This window comes from Argiope bruennichi, chromosome 8 (genome assembly GCF_947563725.1).
Source record: "Argiope bruennichi chromosome 8, qqArgBrue1.1, whole genome shotgun sequence".
NCBI lineage: Eukaryota > Metazoa > Arthropoda > Arachnida > Araneae > Araneidae > Argiope > Argiope bruennichi.
Genome location: NC_079158.1, coordinates 39,932,070 through 39,945,684, shown reverse-complemented (window position 1 = coordinate 39,945,684; position 13,615 = coordinate 39,932,070). Strand labels below are relative to the sequence as shown.

General features: G+C 30.3%; 1 protein-coding gene across 2 annotated transcripts; it reads left to right on the top strand.

Moving 5' to 3' along the window:
• Positions 1 to 2,071: 2,071 nt before the first annotated feature.
• Positions 2,072 to 13,121, top strand: LOC129980959 (mRNA decay activator protein ZFP36L1-like). 2 transcript variants are annotated; one of them, XM_056091494.1, is made up of 2 exons: positions 2,072 to 2,252; positions 9,305 to 13,121. In XM_056091494.1, exons 1-2 carry the CDS (start codon positions 2,169 to 2,171, stop codon positions 10,421 to 10,423), a joined length of 1,203 nt encoding a protein of 400 aa, XP_055947469.1. In that variant the 5' UTR covers positions 2,072 to 2,168; the 3' UTR covers positions 10,424 to 13,121. The 2 variants fall into 2 exon arrangements, with proteins under 2 accessions (XP_055947469.1, XP_055947470.1); XM_056091495.1 differs by lacking the exon at positions 2,072 to 2,252 and adding an exon at positions 5,697 to 5,842.
• The last annotated feature ends 494 nt before the right edge of the window (positions 13,122 to 13,615 follow it).

Genomic DNA, 13,615 nt, shown 5'->3' with positions numbered 1-13,615 from the left:
AATACGCTTTTCTTTAACACACGGCATCAGCATAAGAATGATACCAGATGCAATTGTAGCTCCACTCCTCCACTTTGCCAATACATAGGAATTGTGAAATACGCTCTTCTAAGCTTTAACACACGGCATCAGTATAAGAATGATACCAGATGATTGTAGCTCCACTCCTCCGCTTTGCCAATACATAGGAATTGCGAAATACGCTCTTCTAAGCTTTAACACACAGCATCAGTATAAGAATGATACCAGATGCAATTGTAGCTCCACTCCTCCACTTTACCAATACATAGGAATTGTGAAATACGCTTTTCTTTAACACACGGCATCAGCATAAGAATGATACCAGATGCAATTGTAGCTCCACTCCTCCACTTTGCCAATACATAGGAATTGTGAAATACGCTCTTCTAAGCTTTAACACACGGCATCAGTATAAGAATGATACCAGATGCAATTGTAGCTCCACTCCTCCACTTTACCAATACATAGGAATTGTGAAATACGCTTTTCTTTAACACACGGCATCAGCATAAGAATGATACCAGATGCAATTGTAGCTCCACTCCTCCACTTTGCCAATACATAGGAATTGTGAAATACGCTCTTCTAAGCTTTAACACACGGCATCAGTATAAGAATGATACCAGATGATTGTAGCTCCACTCCTCCGCTTTGCCAATACATAGGAATTGCGAAATACGCTCTTCTAAGCTTTAACACACGGCATCAATAGCCGAATCATCACAATAAGATGATGCAAGATTAATTTAGTAAACACTCATATTCATTGATGGCAATTGCCAATGGAAACTTTCATCAGATACATTTTATAAAGTTCTAGTCTTTTTTTTTTGTTGTTGTTGTTAGTTATAACTTCTGATAGCCTTCATATAACTAAATAATTTTTATTAAATTTTTTTAATCAAATTATATCTTATCTTTTTACCGTTTTGAAATATTGATTAAAAAAACCGGTGTTACTATGTGTCATCAAACATTAATTTTTTTCAAAATGCTAACATAATTTTTTGGACTTTAGTGTTACTATTGACTTGTCTCTACAAACTATTTAATTTTTAATAATCAGATGGTGACTATTTATTTTCAATAAAAAAAAAGTAAAAAGAATGTATATAAATACGGAAAAGTCATTTGTTAAAAGTGTCACGATGGCAACGCTTCTGCTTCGAAATTGATGGAACACGGAATTGAACTTGAATACCACCGAAAATTTTCTGTATGCGTATATCAAATAAACCTTAAACTACTCATATGTCAAACGTATTGATATGTTGCCGAATTTTGTTAGAAGTATTGCTGGCTTAGGTATCATCGTCACATGGTAGTGGTGGCTTGGCGGTAAGATCTCAGCTTTGGAGTCGGAGGGTTTCAGGTTCGAAACTCGATTCTTTTAAAGAAACATTGTGTTAGCGGATCTGGGGCATGCAAAGTCCATCGGGTTCACACGTAGCTGGCGTGATGTGGAGAGGTAGGTGCCAGTTCAAGTATCGTCCTCGTCATCTGACAGCAGTTCAATATTACGAGGTCCCCTCCCAAAATAGCCTTAGTGCTTCTTTAAAACGCGACATTAATAAAACCAAACTAAACGTCGTTTTACACTGGTTCGATATTGTGAAATCTACCCAAAAGAAGGTCTGGCATTTCACCAAAATGAGGCATTCATCGTTATTAACTAAATGAGAATAATAGAAATCTCAATATGTGATTCATTCAAACTATAAATTCTCCATACAGTAAAACAAAAACAAAAAAAGCGTTTAGATTCGTCACTGTCTATCAAAGCTTTAATTATTAATAATATTCTTTATTAACTGAATTTAAGGTAATAATTATTATCATACTCTAAAAAATTGGGGAATTTTGAATTCAATGTACTTATAAATATATAATCTCAATCTGAAAAAATTGATAAAAAACATTTAAAAGGATACGGTATCTATCTTCATTTAGATTTATTTTGGCGGCAGAGTTGGGCGCTATGAGACTGTTTGGCGACAAATCGGATTTTCGTTTTCGACAGCCGAAGTGAGTCCTCATTTCGCTTCGCGCTTCGAAAGTGATGAGTGGTAGTCGTTTAGACTCGTTGAGATCTGTTCTAGTTGGAGTTAAAATACTGAGGTAGTAAAAAATTTAACAAAGTGTGAGCGATGGCCATGGAACGTACGCCCGAAAATATTTTTTCTACTCTTTCTCTGAATTTTCCATTGTTTATACCTACTCTTCTGAAAGAGGTAAGTTTTTTGTTTACTACTTCCGAGTTAGATCATGTTGATTCTCAATGATCACATTCTAAATGCTCATTTATATATGCGCTTGCCAGTTTTTATTTTTGTTAATTAATTATACTAAAAGTAATGTATGTTATCTCTAGGATTTATTTATGTATTATGATTTGTGTAAATAATGTTGATCATGGTTATTATTAATAATTCATTAAAAATACATTAAGTATTGACAATGGCCAGTTATTATTAATACTAACCGCGGTTGTTACTCATACTATCCGATTAATCGCATTGCCCATAACTAATTAATATGCTTTATTGAATTTCCTAAATGATGGGCCATAAGTTTAAAATTGAATTAATTATTAATATAATATGAATGTGAATTAAATAATTGTTTTAATTTCCTCTACGTTTAAGTTTTTTAAACTAGTTATTATTAATAAATTGTGCAGCTCATTTTCGATGAATATGTACGATCTCTATTTCATAATTGCTATGTTTTTTTCTCCTACTTTTATTTTTCTAATACTATCGTGCAAGGCATATGGTATATTAAAAAATATCGGTATTTTTGGTTGTTTGTTTAGTGTTTTTTTTATTTAAATTGTAATATATGAAATACAGTTATTTTGAAATATAATAATTGAAAGTATTATTGAAGTTGAATGATTCGAGAGGGATACCAAAGATCAATAGCATAAATCATGACATCGCAAACAAATCCTTAGATGGAGGAAGAATTTTTGTATTAAATGGCGATTTAAATATAATTCTTTCTGGGTTCAAATTATTGAATGATAAATATTTCTCAATTATTTTTTAAGATTAATAATGTCTGCTTTTTTATATGGTATATCGTAAATAATGCATGAAGCAAGCTCGAAAATATATATTTTAATCGCTTCTCAGTTACCTAATGAGATGATGTTGCTTATGTAAGAAATTAGATGATAATAATAATAATTTTATATAAATTTTTTTAATTGTTTTTCGTTTTTTAAATATTTAATTATAGCAGAACGTTTAAAGCCTAGAAGCTTCCAGTAAGAATTTTAATATGAAGAATATGACAATCTCTATTAACAGTGCTTGGAAATTAATTAATAATTGCCAATTCTTGGTTATAAAATTTTTTTCACTGTATTTATTAAAGTAAAATCTAAAATGACCGGAATCAGGCAAAAAAATCTGTTTAATTTTGGCATCTATCTCGGACACGACACATTTCCGCACTAACGCTTATTTCAGCATTTTCGTAATCGAATTTTGTCTTGTCATTCGTGAGATAAATTAATTTTTTTTAATGCAATAACTCTGCAATATTTTTAATACCTAAAGCTCTTTTTGTACCAAATTAATTCAATTCAGTGTTCAATAAATCATATTTATTTAACTTCTCGATATTTATCTTTGGCAAAATTCATCATCATGTGTTATGTCTGTTAATAACGTGCAATTCTTATGTATTATTAAAACAATAGTTAATAATTATTTGTATTTTTTTAATAATTTTAGTTAGCATAATTAGTTTTAAAAATTATATTGATACCAAATTTTTATTAATATTTCCTGCTTTAATATTACTTGATGCAATATTGTTTGCAAGTTGTGTACCGCGACAATTTTTTGAGGAATATTAAAAATTGAAAAAGGAAACAACCACCAGCAAGAAGAAACGTATCCTTAGCGCAGAAAAAAAACAGTTTAGTTTCTGTTCATTGAAATAACATTTATGTTTCGTTTAATAATATTTTTCTTAAATAATTTATACAACAAGTCAATTCTTTGCAGAAATTATAGAGACATGTGAGGGAATTAAAAATTTTTATTTGCAAGTATATTGAAGTATTACAAATTTGACAAAATGTTATCATATCATTTAAAAATATTTTTTGTTAAATCTCAACTTCAAAAAATTTAACATTTACGCGTATCATCTGCAAATCCATCAGTAATACTTTAGGTGAAGACCTTTTTTTTCTCCCACATTTTCGTTAGCTATTACCATATGCTAACGAACTTAACTATCTTTTAATTTAGAGAATTTATTTTATTATATTTTACTGGGCATCCACGCATTATATTTAAATAAGCTGAATTATTGAAATAACCGCTACTTCATCTATGAAATAATCGCGAGGTACGTTTTATTTGTTTGTTCTCTGGAATAAAAAAAATTAAATTTTCACATTTCCAATTTAATTAATGTTAGTCAAAACCTATGTTTAAAAAGAATACTGAACGAGTGAAAATTAATAAGTTCATAATTCGAGGATTAAATCATCATTTTATAATAAATACTTTTGTCATTTTATATATAACGGACATTAAAGTAAAGAATTAATACAAAAAATAGTTACTGTGTTATATTTATGCAAATGGCAAAAAAAAAAAAGAAAGAAAGAAAGGAGAAGAAACTTTGTTTCCAATGACAGAAAGTTCTTGCTGTTGTCTAATTAAATTTTTAGTTGCTTGAAAAATTCCCATAAATAAAAACAGAACAGTTAAAGATATAACGACGTTAAAAGTGTTCTAGATGATTATCCACTCTCTTCACACACATTAATAATTGGGATCATCCACATCACAGGTTATCATATTGGCAATGAAAACAGAACGTTGTCACTCTATTGTGATCCACTAAGTTTGGCGCTGAATTGCTCTTTTAGGCTTCGAATGTTGACTGCCAAAAAAAAAAGAAAAAAGAAAGTAATAATTATTTTATTTTAGAAAATAAACAGTTGGCATTTTAATATCACATATAAGCGATCGTTATTAATAAATATCTTATTTCATAAAAAGTAATAAGAAATAGATTTAAATTGTTTTAAAACTTTGAACGATTCGAAATCATGCCAATTCAAACTCTTAGTTAAATGGCGACTGTAATTTCCCATTTTTTTTAACATACATAATTATGTTTTTTTTTTAAACTTACAAATGAATTGAACGAAAATACATTGATAATTGTTTATTTTATTACTTATCACGTAATGCTGCTTGTATTGAAACTCATCTTTTTGTTAATGCGAGTGTTTTTATTTATTGACAAATTAAAGGAAAAACTTACAAATTATATATTAACTAATAATTCTTCGATTGAGTTTCGTTTTTTATACCTATTACCGTATCCATATGTTTTAAAGAATAATGGCAAAATTAGACGTACGTGCATATCGAATTTTTCATTAATCAATTAAATAGCCTGAAGTTCCATTTTTAAACAAACTTTCTTCTGACAGTAGCCAGCGTAATGTTTTCATTGTAAAGTTAACTGATTGGTTATGCATCGTACATAATTATGTTTCGCAATCGAGTAATGGTAATCTCGCGTTGCGATAGGTCGCCAAATGTGACGAGCCTTCTCTCGAATCATTGTTGACTCATCTCTCGCCTCTCATTGGATCGGCAGTTCTTGGCTCCTCCCGTGATGCAACGTCATGAGTACTCATGTTTTGGTTGAAAAGTTGGTAGTCAAGATTTCCAGCAGATTCAGTTAAAAACTTCCAGTTGTGGTAGGTGGTTGTAATTGTTACGCAATGACCACCGCGTTAGTATCAGCTTTTCACCCGGATTTCAGGAACCTCTATAAGGTAAGAGTAATTGCGTTCCGGCAGAATTTTTCTGAATGACATTTTTTTTTTATGAGACTTCTAAGGAAAATAAAAGACCTTAGTATCGTATTTTTTTTGTCGGAAATGCAGATGCTTTAGGATAAAATTAAACCGCTTGTGTTTTTTAACCGGATATTAAACGTTTGTTTTTCGAGGATGCTTCTATCGTCGTTATCATCGTTTTTCCGGCTCCGTTAGTCACTTTTACTCGAAATATTTTCGAGTAGTTGTGTAATTACTTGTCATTATTCTCCATATTGAAGACATTTCCCATAAAGTTTTCAGTGTTGTAATGAAATTTAGAAATAATTGTTGTTAAATGCTCACTTGCAGTTTATTTTTTGGATGCATTTACGAACTGGTGTTATTGTAATAGTAACGTGGAAACATTGTTTTGTTGTCCAATTTTATAACTTTTACGGTTTTTGTTTTTAAAAATAAATATAATTGTATTAAGCATGAATCACGAGAACTTAGAAATATGCTCTTCTTTCGTCCCAATACCGGCTTCTTCCGAGTTAGAATCATTTTAGCCTGCCGATTAATGCAGTTAATAGGTATTTCCTACCCAATCTAAACTCAGTGGTTGGATTGTTTTTAATCTGAACTTTAATAAAGTTAGAAATTTTTTAATTATATTAGCTTTCAATTAAGATTTAATTTTATATATTGTTCCATCAATCTTTAAGATGCCAATATACAGTGTCGCAGTATCGTATCTCACTTTTTTTATTGTAATTCCTTAAAATATTAGCCGTGATTTTGCAAATAAACTGAATGCATAGAGCTGTAAGGACTTGCGCACTCTAGGGATGCAAGGAGAATTAATACTTTTCGTTATCCGAGTTCGTTACTTTTTTCTGTAGGAAGTTATTCAACGAGTTTTTTTGGGAAGTGCGGATATTTGTTTCAGAACTTTTAGAGTAAATAAACAATCCTACGCTTGACCAATACAGTGCTATTTGGTGGATTTTAATCAAGTTATTTATTCTTTAAATTGAAACTAAAGATATTGGTGAAATATTGAGAATATTATTAATTTATTTTCAACTTTTAATTTCTGTCAACGGTATTTTACGAGTTTCAGAAGAATGTCAGCAAGATTTGTTTTAGTTGAAGCTACTTTTAACCAACTGAGAATCAAGGATAAAAAAACGACCGCGAGATACTTTTTTTTAAAGGTAAAAATGTTTATAGACGTACGAATTACTTTTATTGTTGTTTTCAGATTTAGATAAGGAATATCGTGCTCTTAGAATTAACTTAATTAAAGTACTCAATGATAACTGAATTAACGACAGTGAAGCGCAGAAAACCGTATTGTAATCTCCGAAAAATGAAATTTGTGAACTGTCTGATTATTCTTTAAAGAATTGCACTGTTTGGTTTTTATTTCATAAAAGTTTGGAGCATTCGGTTTGTCTGTCATTTATTCTTTAAGCCTTCTTATTGTGCCATTGATTTCTTGTTAATTCAAAAACTCTGTAAATAATAATGCCCTTGAAGTTCTGCACTGAATGTCGTGGTGGGTTAGTAAAGAAATCCCGAATCCTCATTGAAAAGCAACAAGGAACAGGTTGTTCTGCTAACCTCGTTTTACAGCAGACTGCCGTACCGGTGTTTTTTGTTTCTCTGCGCATCGACGCGTAGAAACAGTAATTTATCGCCTTCATTCCGAAAGATTGGCGATGCACTTAATGCGTTTGGATTATGTGAGCAGAAGACTTTTAATCTATAAATCAATCTTTTCATTTTTTTATGCCGTGTGAAAAGAAAATTATCAATACAGTACGAAATATGGAATCGAAGATTAAAGGGAGGGAGCGAAGCTTGTATTCGCCTTTGCAACCTCTGTACTTTAAATACATAAAAAGAATAAAAAAATATTTTTTCTGTGAAGCTGCCCTTTGAATTCAGAATTCGCGAAAAATGTAATCTCTTAAGACTTCATGCTTTCTGAATCTACTACGTTTAATGCATACGACTTGGTCACATGTCCGCGAAAACGCGAAATGCAGCATTTTCAGAACCAAATTTTATCATGCAGGAGATTACATGTGAAGAACACTAATCAATTTCTACAATATTTTTTAATATGCCAACTCTTTATGTATAAATTTATATTACTGTAGAATTTATCATGCTTCTCGATGTTTGTTTGGTGCATTTAACTATACTACGAAAGTCGACTTTTCTTATCCCAAGTTGTATGTCATGTTTGATTTCAGTAATTATGAAACAAACTGCATTATTTTTTAAATTGGTATTGGATAGTAAAAAAATCCTTTCTTAAATATATTCATTTAATGTAACAATATTGCGCTAATAAGATGCACGGATGTATTCGTGTTTCAGCATTTCTTTGAGACTACAACAAGGCTGTGCGGTACCGAGTGCAAGTGAGATCTATTATTGGGAGGGAGAAGATTTGATTGGCAAAGGACTTTAATCTTGTATTTGGAAAAAGTTGATAATGAAATTGAAAAGCTGTAGGACGCGTATTTTAAGCTCCTCCCCCATTGATTCTGAAAATTGTGGCTCGCAATATCCGAAGTTTTTTCTGCTGATGATCATCGTTCGGTATTTTATATTTTAAATACTTAATTTTTTATTTCGAATACATAAGTGATATTGGAATAGAGGAGCGAAATGTTTAAATTTGTTGGGGCATGCTGGTTCTGGAAGACCATTATTAAAAGCCTTCCTTTAAAGGACTTCTCGGAAAATTTTTCTTAGATGTGCATGTGTGGAGCTGAAAATGCATTTTTAACTATTCTAATTTTTCTGACTTTCATGTTTTTATATATTTTTTTATATACTTAATTTTTTTTAGTTTTAAATTTTATTGGCATTTAGAAATTCTAATCTTTTTGTTTTTGTTTGTGTTTGGACACTTCCCTAGGAATAAAACCTAAATACCAATTTTTTTTTCTCTATAACTTTAATTGAAGATTGTCAATTTAATGAGATATTTAGGAATTCAGAATTTAAAATCTTGCTCTTTTCTTTACCTTCCTATGCTTTTTCTGCATTTAATACATGTATCTTTTGATATTTGACATTTTTAAGTGCAAGGAAGGAATCATTAAAATAGAAAGTATGCAATTAAAAAGATGCTTTAAAAATCAAACTTTCCTTATTGGCTAAAAAATCTTTTTTTCTTTTTCTTTTTGTATACATATATTAAATCGATATATAAATGTAATTTATCAGATGCATACTTATCTGGTTTAAAATTATGATTTAAATACATCATGTATATTTTATATATTTCTTCTCAAAACACTTTGATTTTTATTTATGGATAAATTTTAAGGATCATTTTAAGAGATAGCAAGTATAATATAATATACCCTCTTTTATTAGTTAAAGTAGTGTTGATAAGTAAATTAAATAATTGAATTCTGTACTAGAATCTAAAATATTTTTTCTTCTCTTTAGGGTCTGCAATCCCATAGAGTAACGTCGGATTTCAGACAACAGGTGTCACTGGCTCTAGAAAGGCAGCTTAGTGGACAACTGGCCAATTCATACACATCTTCTTTAATCAACATCCCAATTGCTACGCAAGGATCAACTGTACCTGCCTTGAATACAATTCCAAGTTTTCCTGCAAAATCTTCTACAAAACATCCTCCTTTGACAGCAAGTAACAGTGTGGCTAACTGCAATGCAGCATCGCACCTGAAAACACTTGCATCCCGTGAACATAGAAAATTGGATAGGAGTATCAGCGAGCCTGTTGATAAATCTCAACAAACACTGAAACAAGCTCCTCCCAATTCTAGCCGATATAAGACTGAACTATGTCGACCCTTTGAAGAGAGTGGCACCTGCAAATATGGAGACAAATGTCAATTTGCTCATGGTCTTGGTGAATTAAGAACATTAACACGCCATCCAAAATATAAAACTGAACTTTGTCGTACATTTCATACCACCGGTTTTTGCCCTTATGGGCCCAGATGTCACTTCATTCATAACAGTGAAGATTCTAAAAAGTGCCTTTTGAATACATTGCAAGGGCCTGCAAATTTACCAGTTGCGAATAATCCTAGCCTGTCCCCGACTTCCCTATCGCCTCATCTTTCGCCAAAAGATTACGATATATGTAGTTTTAGCATTGGGTCGGCTGGTGAGCTATCGCCTACTAACAGCTCTACTGGTAGCATCAGTAGCAGCAGTGGATCACCTACGTCTTCTCTTGGTGGATTTTTCTTGGATGATAGTCATGCATCGTACTCTTTGCCCCAAGTTCCTCAAACAGCACCACCTACTCTGAGTAGTGGAAGGTTCTTTGGTGCTGATTATATGCCTCTGAAACCCCTGTCAACATTGCCACCACTTGTTCCACAAGAAGAATTATTGTCTGTGCAGCAGAATGATGATTTAATTTCATCACTAGATACATTGGTGTCTGAACTGGAATTAGACTGCCTTAATGAGGTAAACAGCAATGCTGAGTCCCCAGCTAAGCCTGAATCATGTGCTGCATTGGACATCAATAGAAATATCAGACTTCCCATTTTCAGCCAGTTAGCACATGGAAATTCTCCGTAACTTTTTTTGAAATCATTGTTACTGTTAAATTTTTTTTTATTGAAGAGACTGAAGCCAATTTGGTGACATCTTTTGGACTCGACATAAATATGTTAAGTCTTTTTAAGTTTTTTCCTAATTTTACATGCTGGAAATGGAATTTGGTTTATCAGTAACGAACTTCTTGTAGTGGAAGATGTGTTGGAAGCTAGCTGTATGAAAGTGTAAATTATTAATCTATTTGTATTTAGAATATTTTAAGCTATAAACCCCTGCTGATATTTTATATTCCATAATTTCCTATCTTTGTTTGCTTTCATTTATTTAAAAGTGCTTATATACAGCTATTGTAGGTTAACTGGAGCACTATGGGTGTAAATTGCAAGGGCATTATGAATTATTTATTTTCATATCTAGGAAAGGTCATAGAGTATCTTCTACCTTACTATTTGTCAGTATAGTGTTATAATCAGCTTTACAATATCTTTTTGACTAAAAATATAAAATTGTAGGCTTAGTAATATGCTTTGCAGAGCTTTACATTCTAATAGTAATTCAATTTGCACTTCTTGTAAATACTCTTTAATAATGGCAAATTTTAACTTGTGTAAGTTTTCGCATTTCATAAGAAGCTTTATGTAGTTAAATCTATAGATTTTTAATCTCCACATTAAAGACTAGATACTCATCATAGAATTTTGAATGTTAGATGCAGTTACAAGAATATTTCGCACTACATGTCGATCATAACGATCGATTTTGTTGAGCATCTTTCATTTCAAGTGCATCGAAGATCTTGTAATAACCGAGTTATTATGAGTCTCTTGCAAATATTTCTTGTTACTGTTGTGTTGGGTAAGCATTTTAAGTTTGTACTACTCGATTCTGAAGGATTTTCTAAATTTTAAGTTAAAATCTTTTTGTATAACTCGTAATTTTGAATTTTGGAAAAAAATTTTTGCATTGGCTGTTATTATGCTTGTCAGTTTTGAAATTTCCAACATTTAATCAAATTTATTAAAATATTGACTTTTAATGCTTTTTATGAATGTGACTTATGCAGAACATCATAATTAAGTGTTGCATATTTTTGTAGTCTTTTAATCATGCAAGTTAGCATTTAGATAACTAAAAAGTTTTTAAAGTGCTTTTTTATGTGCTTTTATAGCCATTTATACTTAATCTTCAAGTATATCTACTGATTTTCTATGTTCTTCAAAGCATTCTTTATCTTCAGAAGCAATGAAGCAAGTTTATGCGTTTGTGATACAAGTGACATATAAACCATTTATGTGCCTTATATTAATACCCTCTTAACTTGTGTGCTATTAATAGATTGGGGGACCAGTTTTTATTGCTGTGTGGATTTTACATCTTTTCTCATACGATATATGCATTTGTATTTTTGGATTTCATTTAGCTTCCCGTATTTATTTTTGCATCTGTAAAAAGTAATTCATGTTGTGTTTTAATTTTATTGTTAATTTAATAAATAAAATTCTAAGGCTTTTTAATTTGGAAAGTATTAGGATTTAAATGGTGCTTTTAAGAATTTTTATTGTATATCTAGTATTACGTCTATCTTTTAGTTCTGTTAAGTATATTAAACAGCTGTTTTCCCAACTTTATCCCCATTTCTGAATTTTTAGAAATGTTTTTGTTTTAATTAGTGGCTAATTGTCTCTAAATATCACGACAGTTGGGATCCTTATGTTTTAATTGTTTAGTCATACTTTATCTGTTTATTGCTGTATCATATATTTATGTAATTTATTTATTTAAACTAAACTGCAAGTAGCTGCTAAGTGGACAAGTAATCTGCTCACTTTTTAATGTATAAGAAAAACATTCTAAGCTAGTTGAGAATGATTTGCCAAAATTTTCTGATGTGGGTAAGTCATGCAAAGTTTTTGATTTTTTTTGATGGTTGATGTTTTTGTAATTTAAACTGTCAAATCGCACAATTTAAGTCTAATATGATGCATTCTGTACTATATGTTCTGATGCTTTTCAGTGATGTATTTTGTAGTAATGCTATGATCAAAGTGTAAAATATTATTAGTCTAAGTCTTGATAAATCTTATTCCACTTGCATTAATATCGTGTCTATTAATATTGTATCATTATCAAAGATTTTTTTGTTAAATTTTACTGAAATTTATATAACATTTCTTTTGTAATTATTCAGAAGTATGAATGGTTAGTCTTCCTGTTAAATATATGATTACAGAAATTGATGAGGTGCAATAAGTATAGAATTTATTTTTAATCAAAATGTATAAGTTTAAAAGTTATTGTATAAAATAATGTAAGAATTAATCAAGAATTATAATTTCCTGTGTATATTGGTAAAGATTTTATGTAGATTTTTTTTTATTTGTACTTTTAAATCAAATTTTTATTTTGAAGAGATTATATCAGAGAATTATATATTTTATGTAAAAGTATTGCTCTTTTCTATCTTGAATGTGTCTAATGCTTTTTCAATTAATTTGCTGATTAAGTTGGGAAAATTCTAACAACCATGACCAAGGAAGACTTAATTGCAGAATTTATTCGTAATTGAATACTGGAATGTATGGCTGTGAACCTGTCTGTGCCTTATGTTTATATTTTTACTCATCTGACCAAATTGTTACTTGTATATTAGTTCTGTGATTATAATGAAAGTGTGAACTACATTCCCTATTACAAATAAAGCATTTTTAATCAGGTTTCATTTGTTGCATTTTGAGTTCTTTAAAACAGTTTTATAGTAGATTGAAATGATTTTCAGTCAAGTCAAATTAAGACTTTTCCAAATTCAATTTTAAATAAGTTGGTAATGAGTTTTACAGAAGCTGGATTTAAATATTATATATACCAAACATATTTAATTATCTGCCTACTTATATAAATCCTGCAATATAATTTTTGTTATAGTATCTTATTAAATTGTTTTAATGGCAATATTTAGATTTGATTGCAAATGTTGATTTAAAAAAATCATGTCAAGGGTTAAACATCACTACTTAAAGAGTTTTATTCTAAACTAGTAAGGAACGCTTAGCATTATTTTACTCTGCTGAAAAATTTGATCAGTTAGCTAGTGCTTTTGGTTTCCCCAGTTGTTTATTACAATTTCATGCTAACTAGCTTAATTTGGGTTCGATATTGAAATTGTATTTTTGAGAAAAATTCTTAAATCTCGCTGTTTTTCTTGTATTTGTTGCA

Coding starts and splice junctions, on each gene's coding strand:
- LOC129980959 (XM_056091494.1), top strand. CDS start 2,169: ATGGCCATGGAACGTACGCCCGAAAATATTTTTTCTACTCTTTCTCTG. Junction 2,253..9,304: donor TACCTACTCTTCTGAAAGAG/GTAAGTTTTTTG, acceptor TCTTCTCTTTAG/GGTCTGCAATCCCATAGAGT.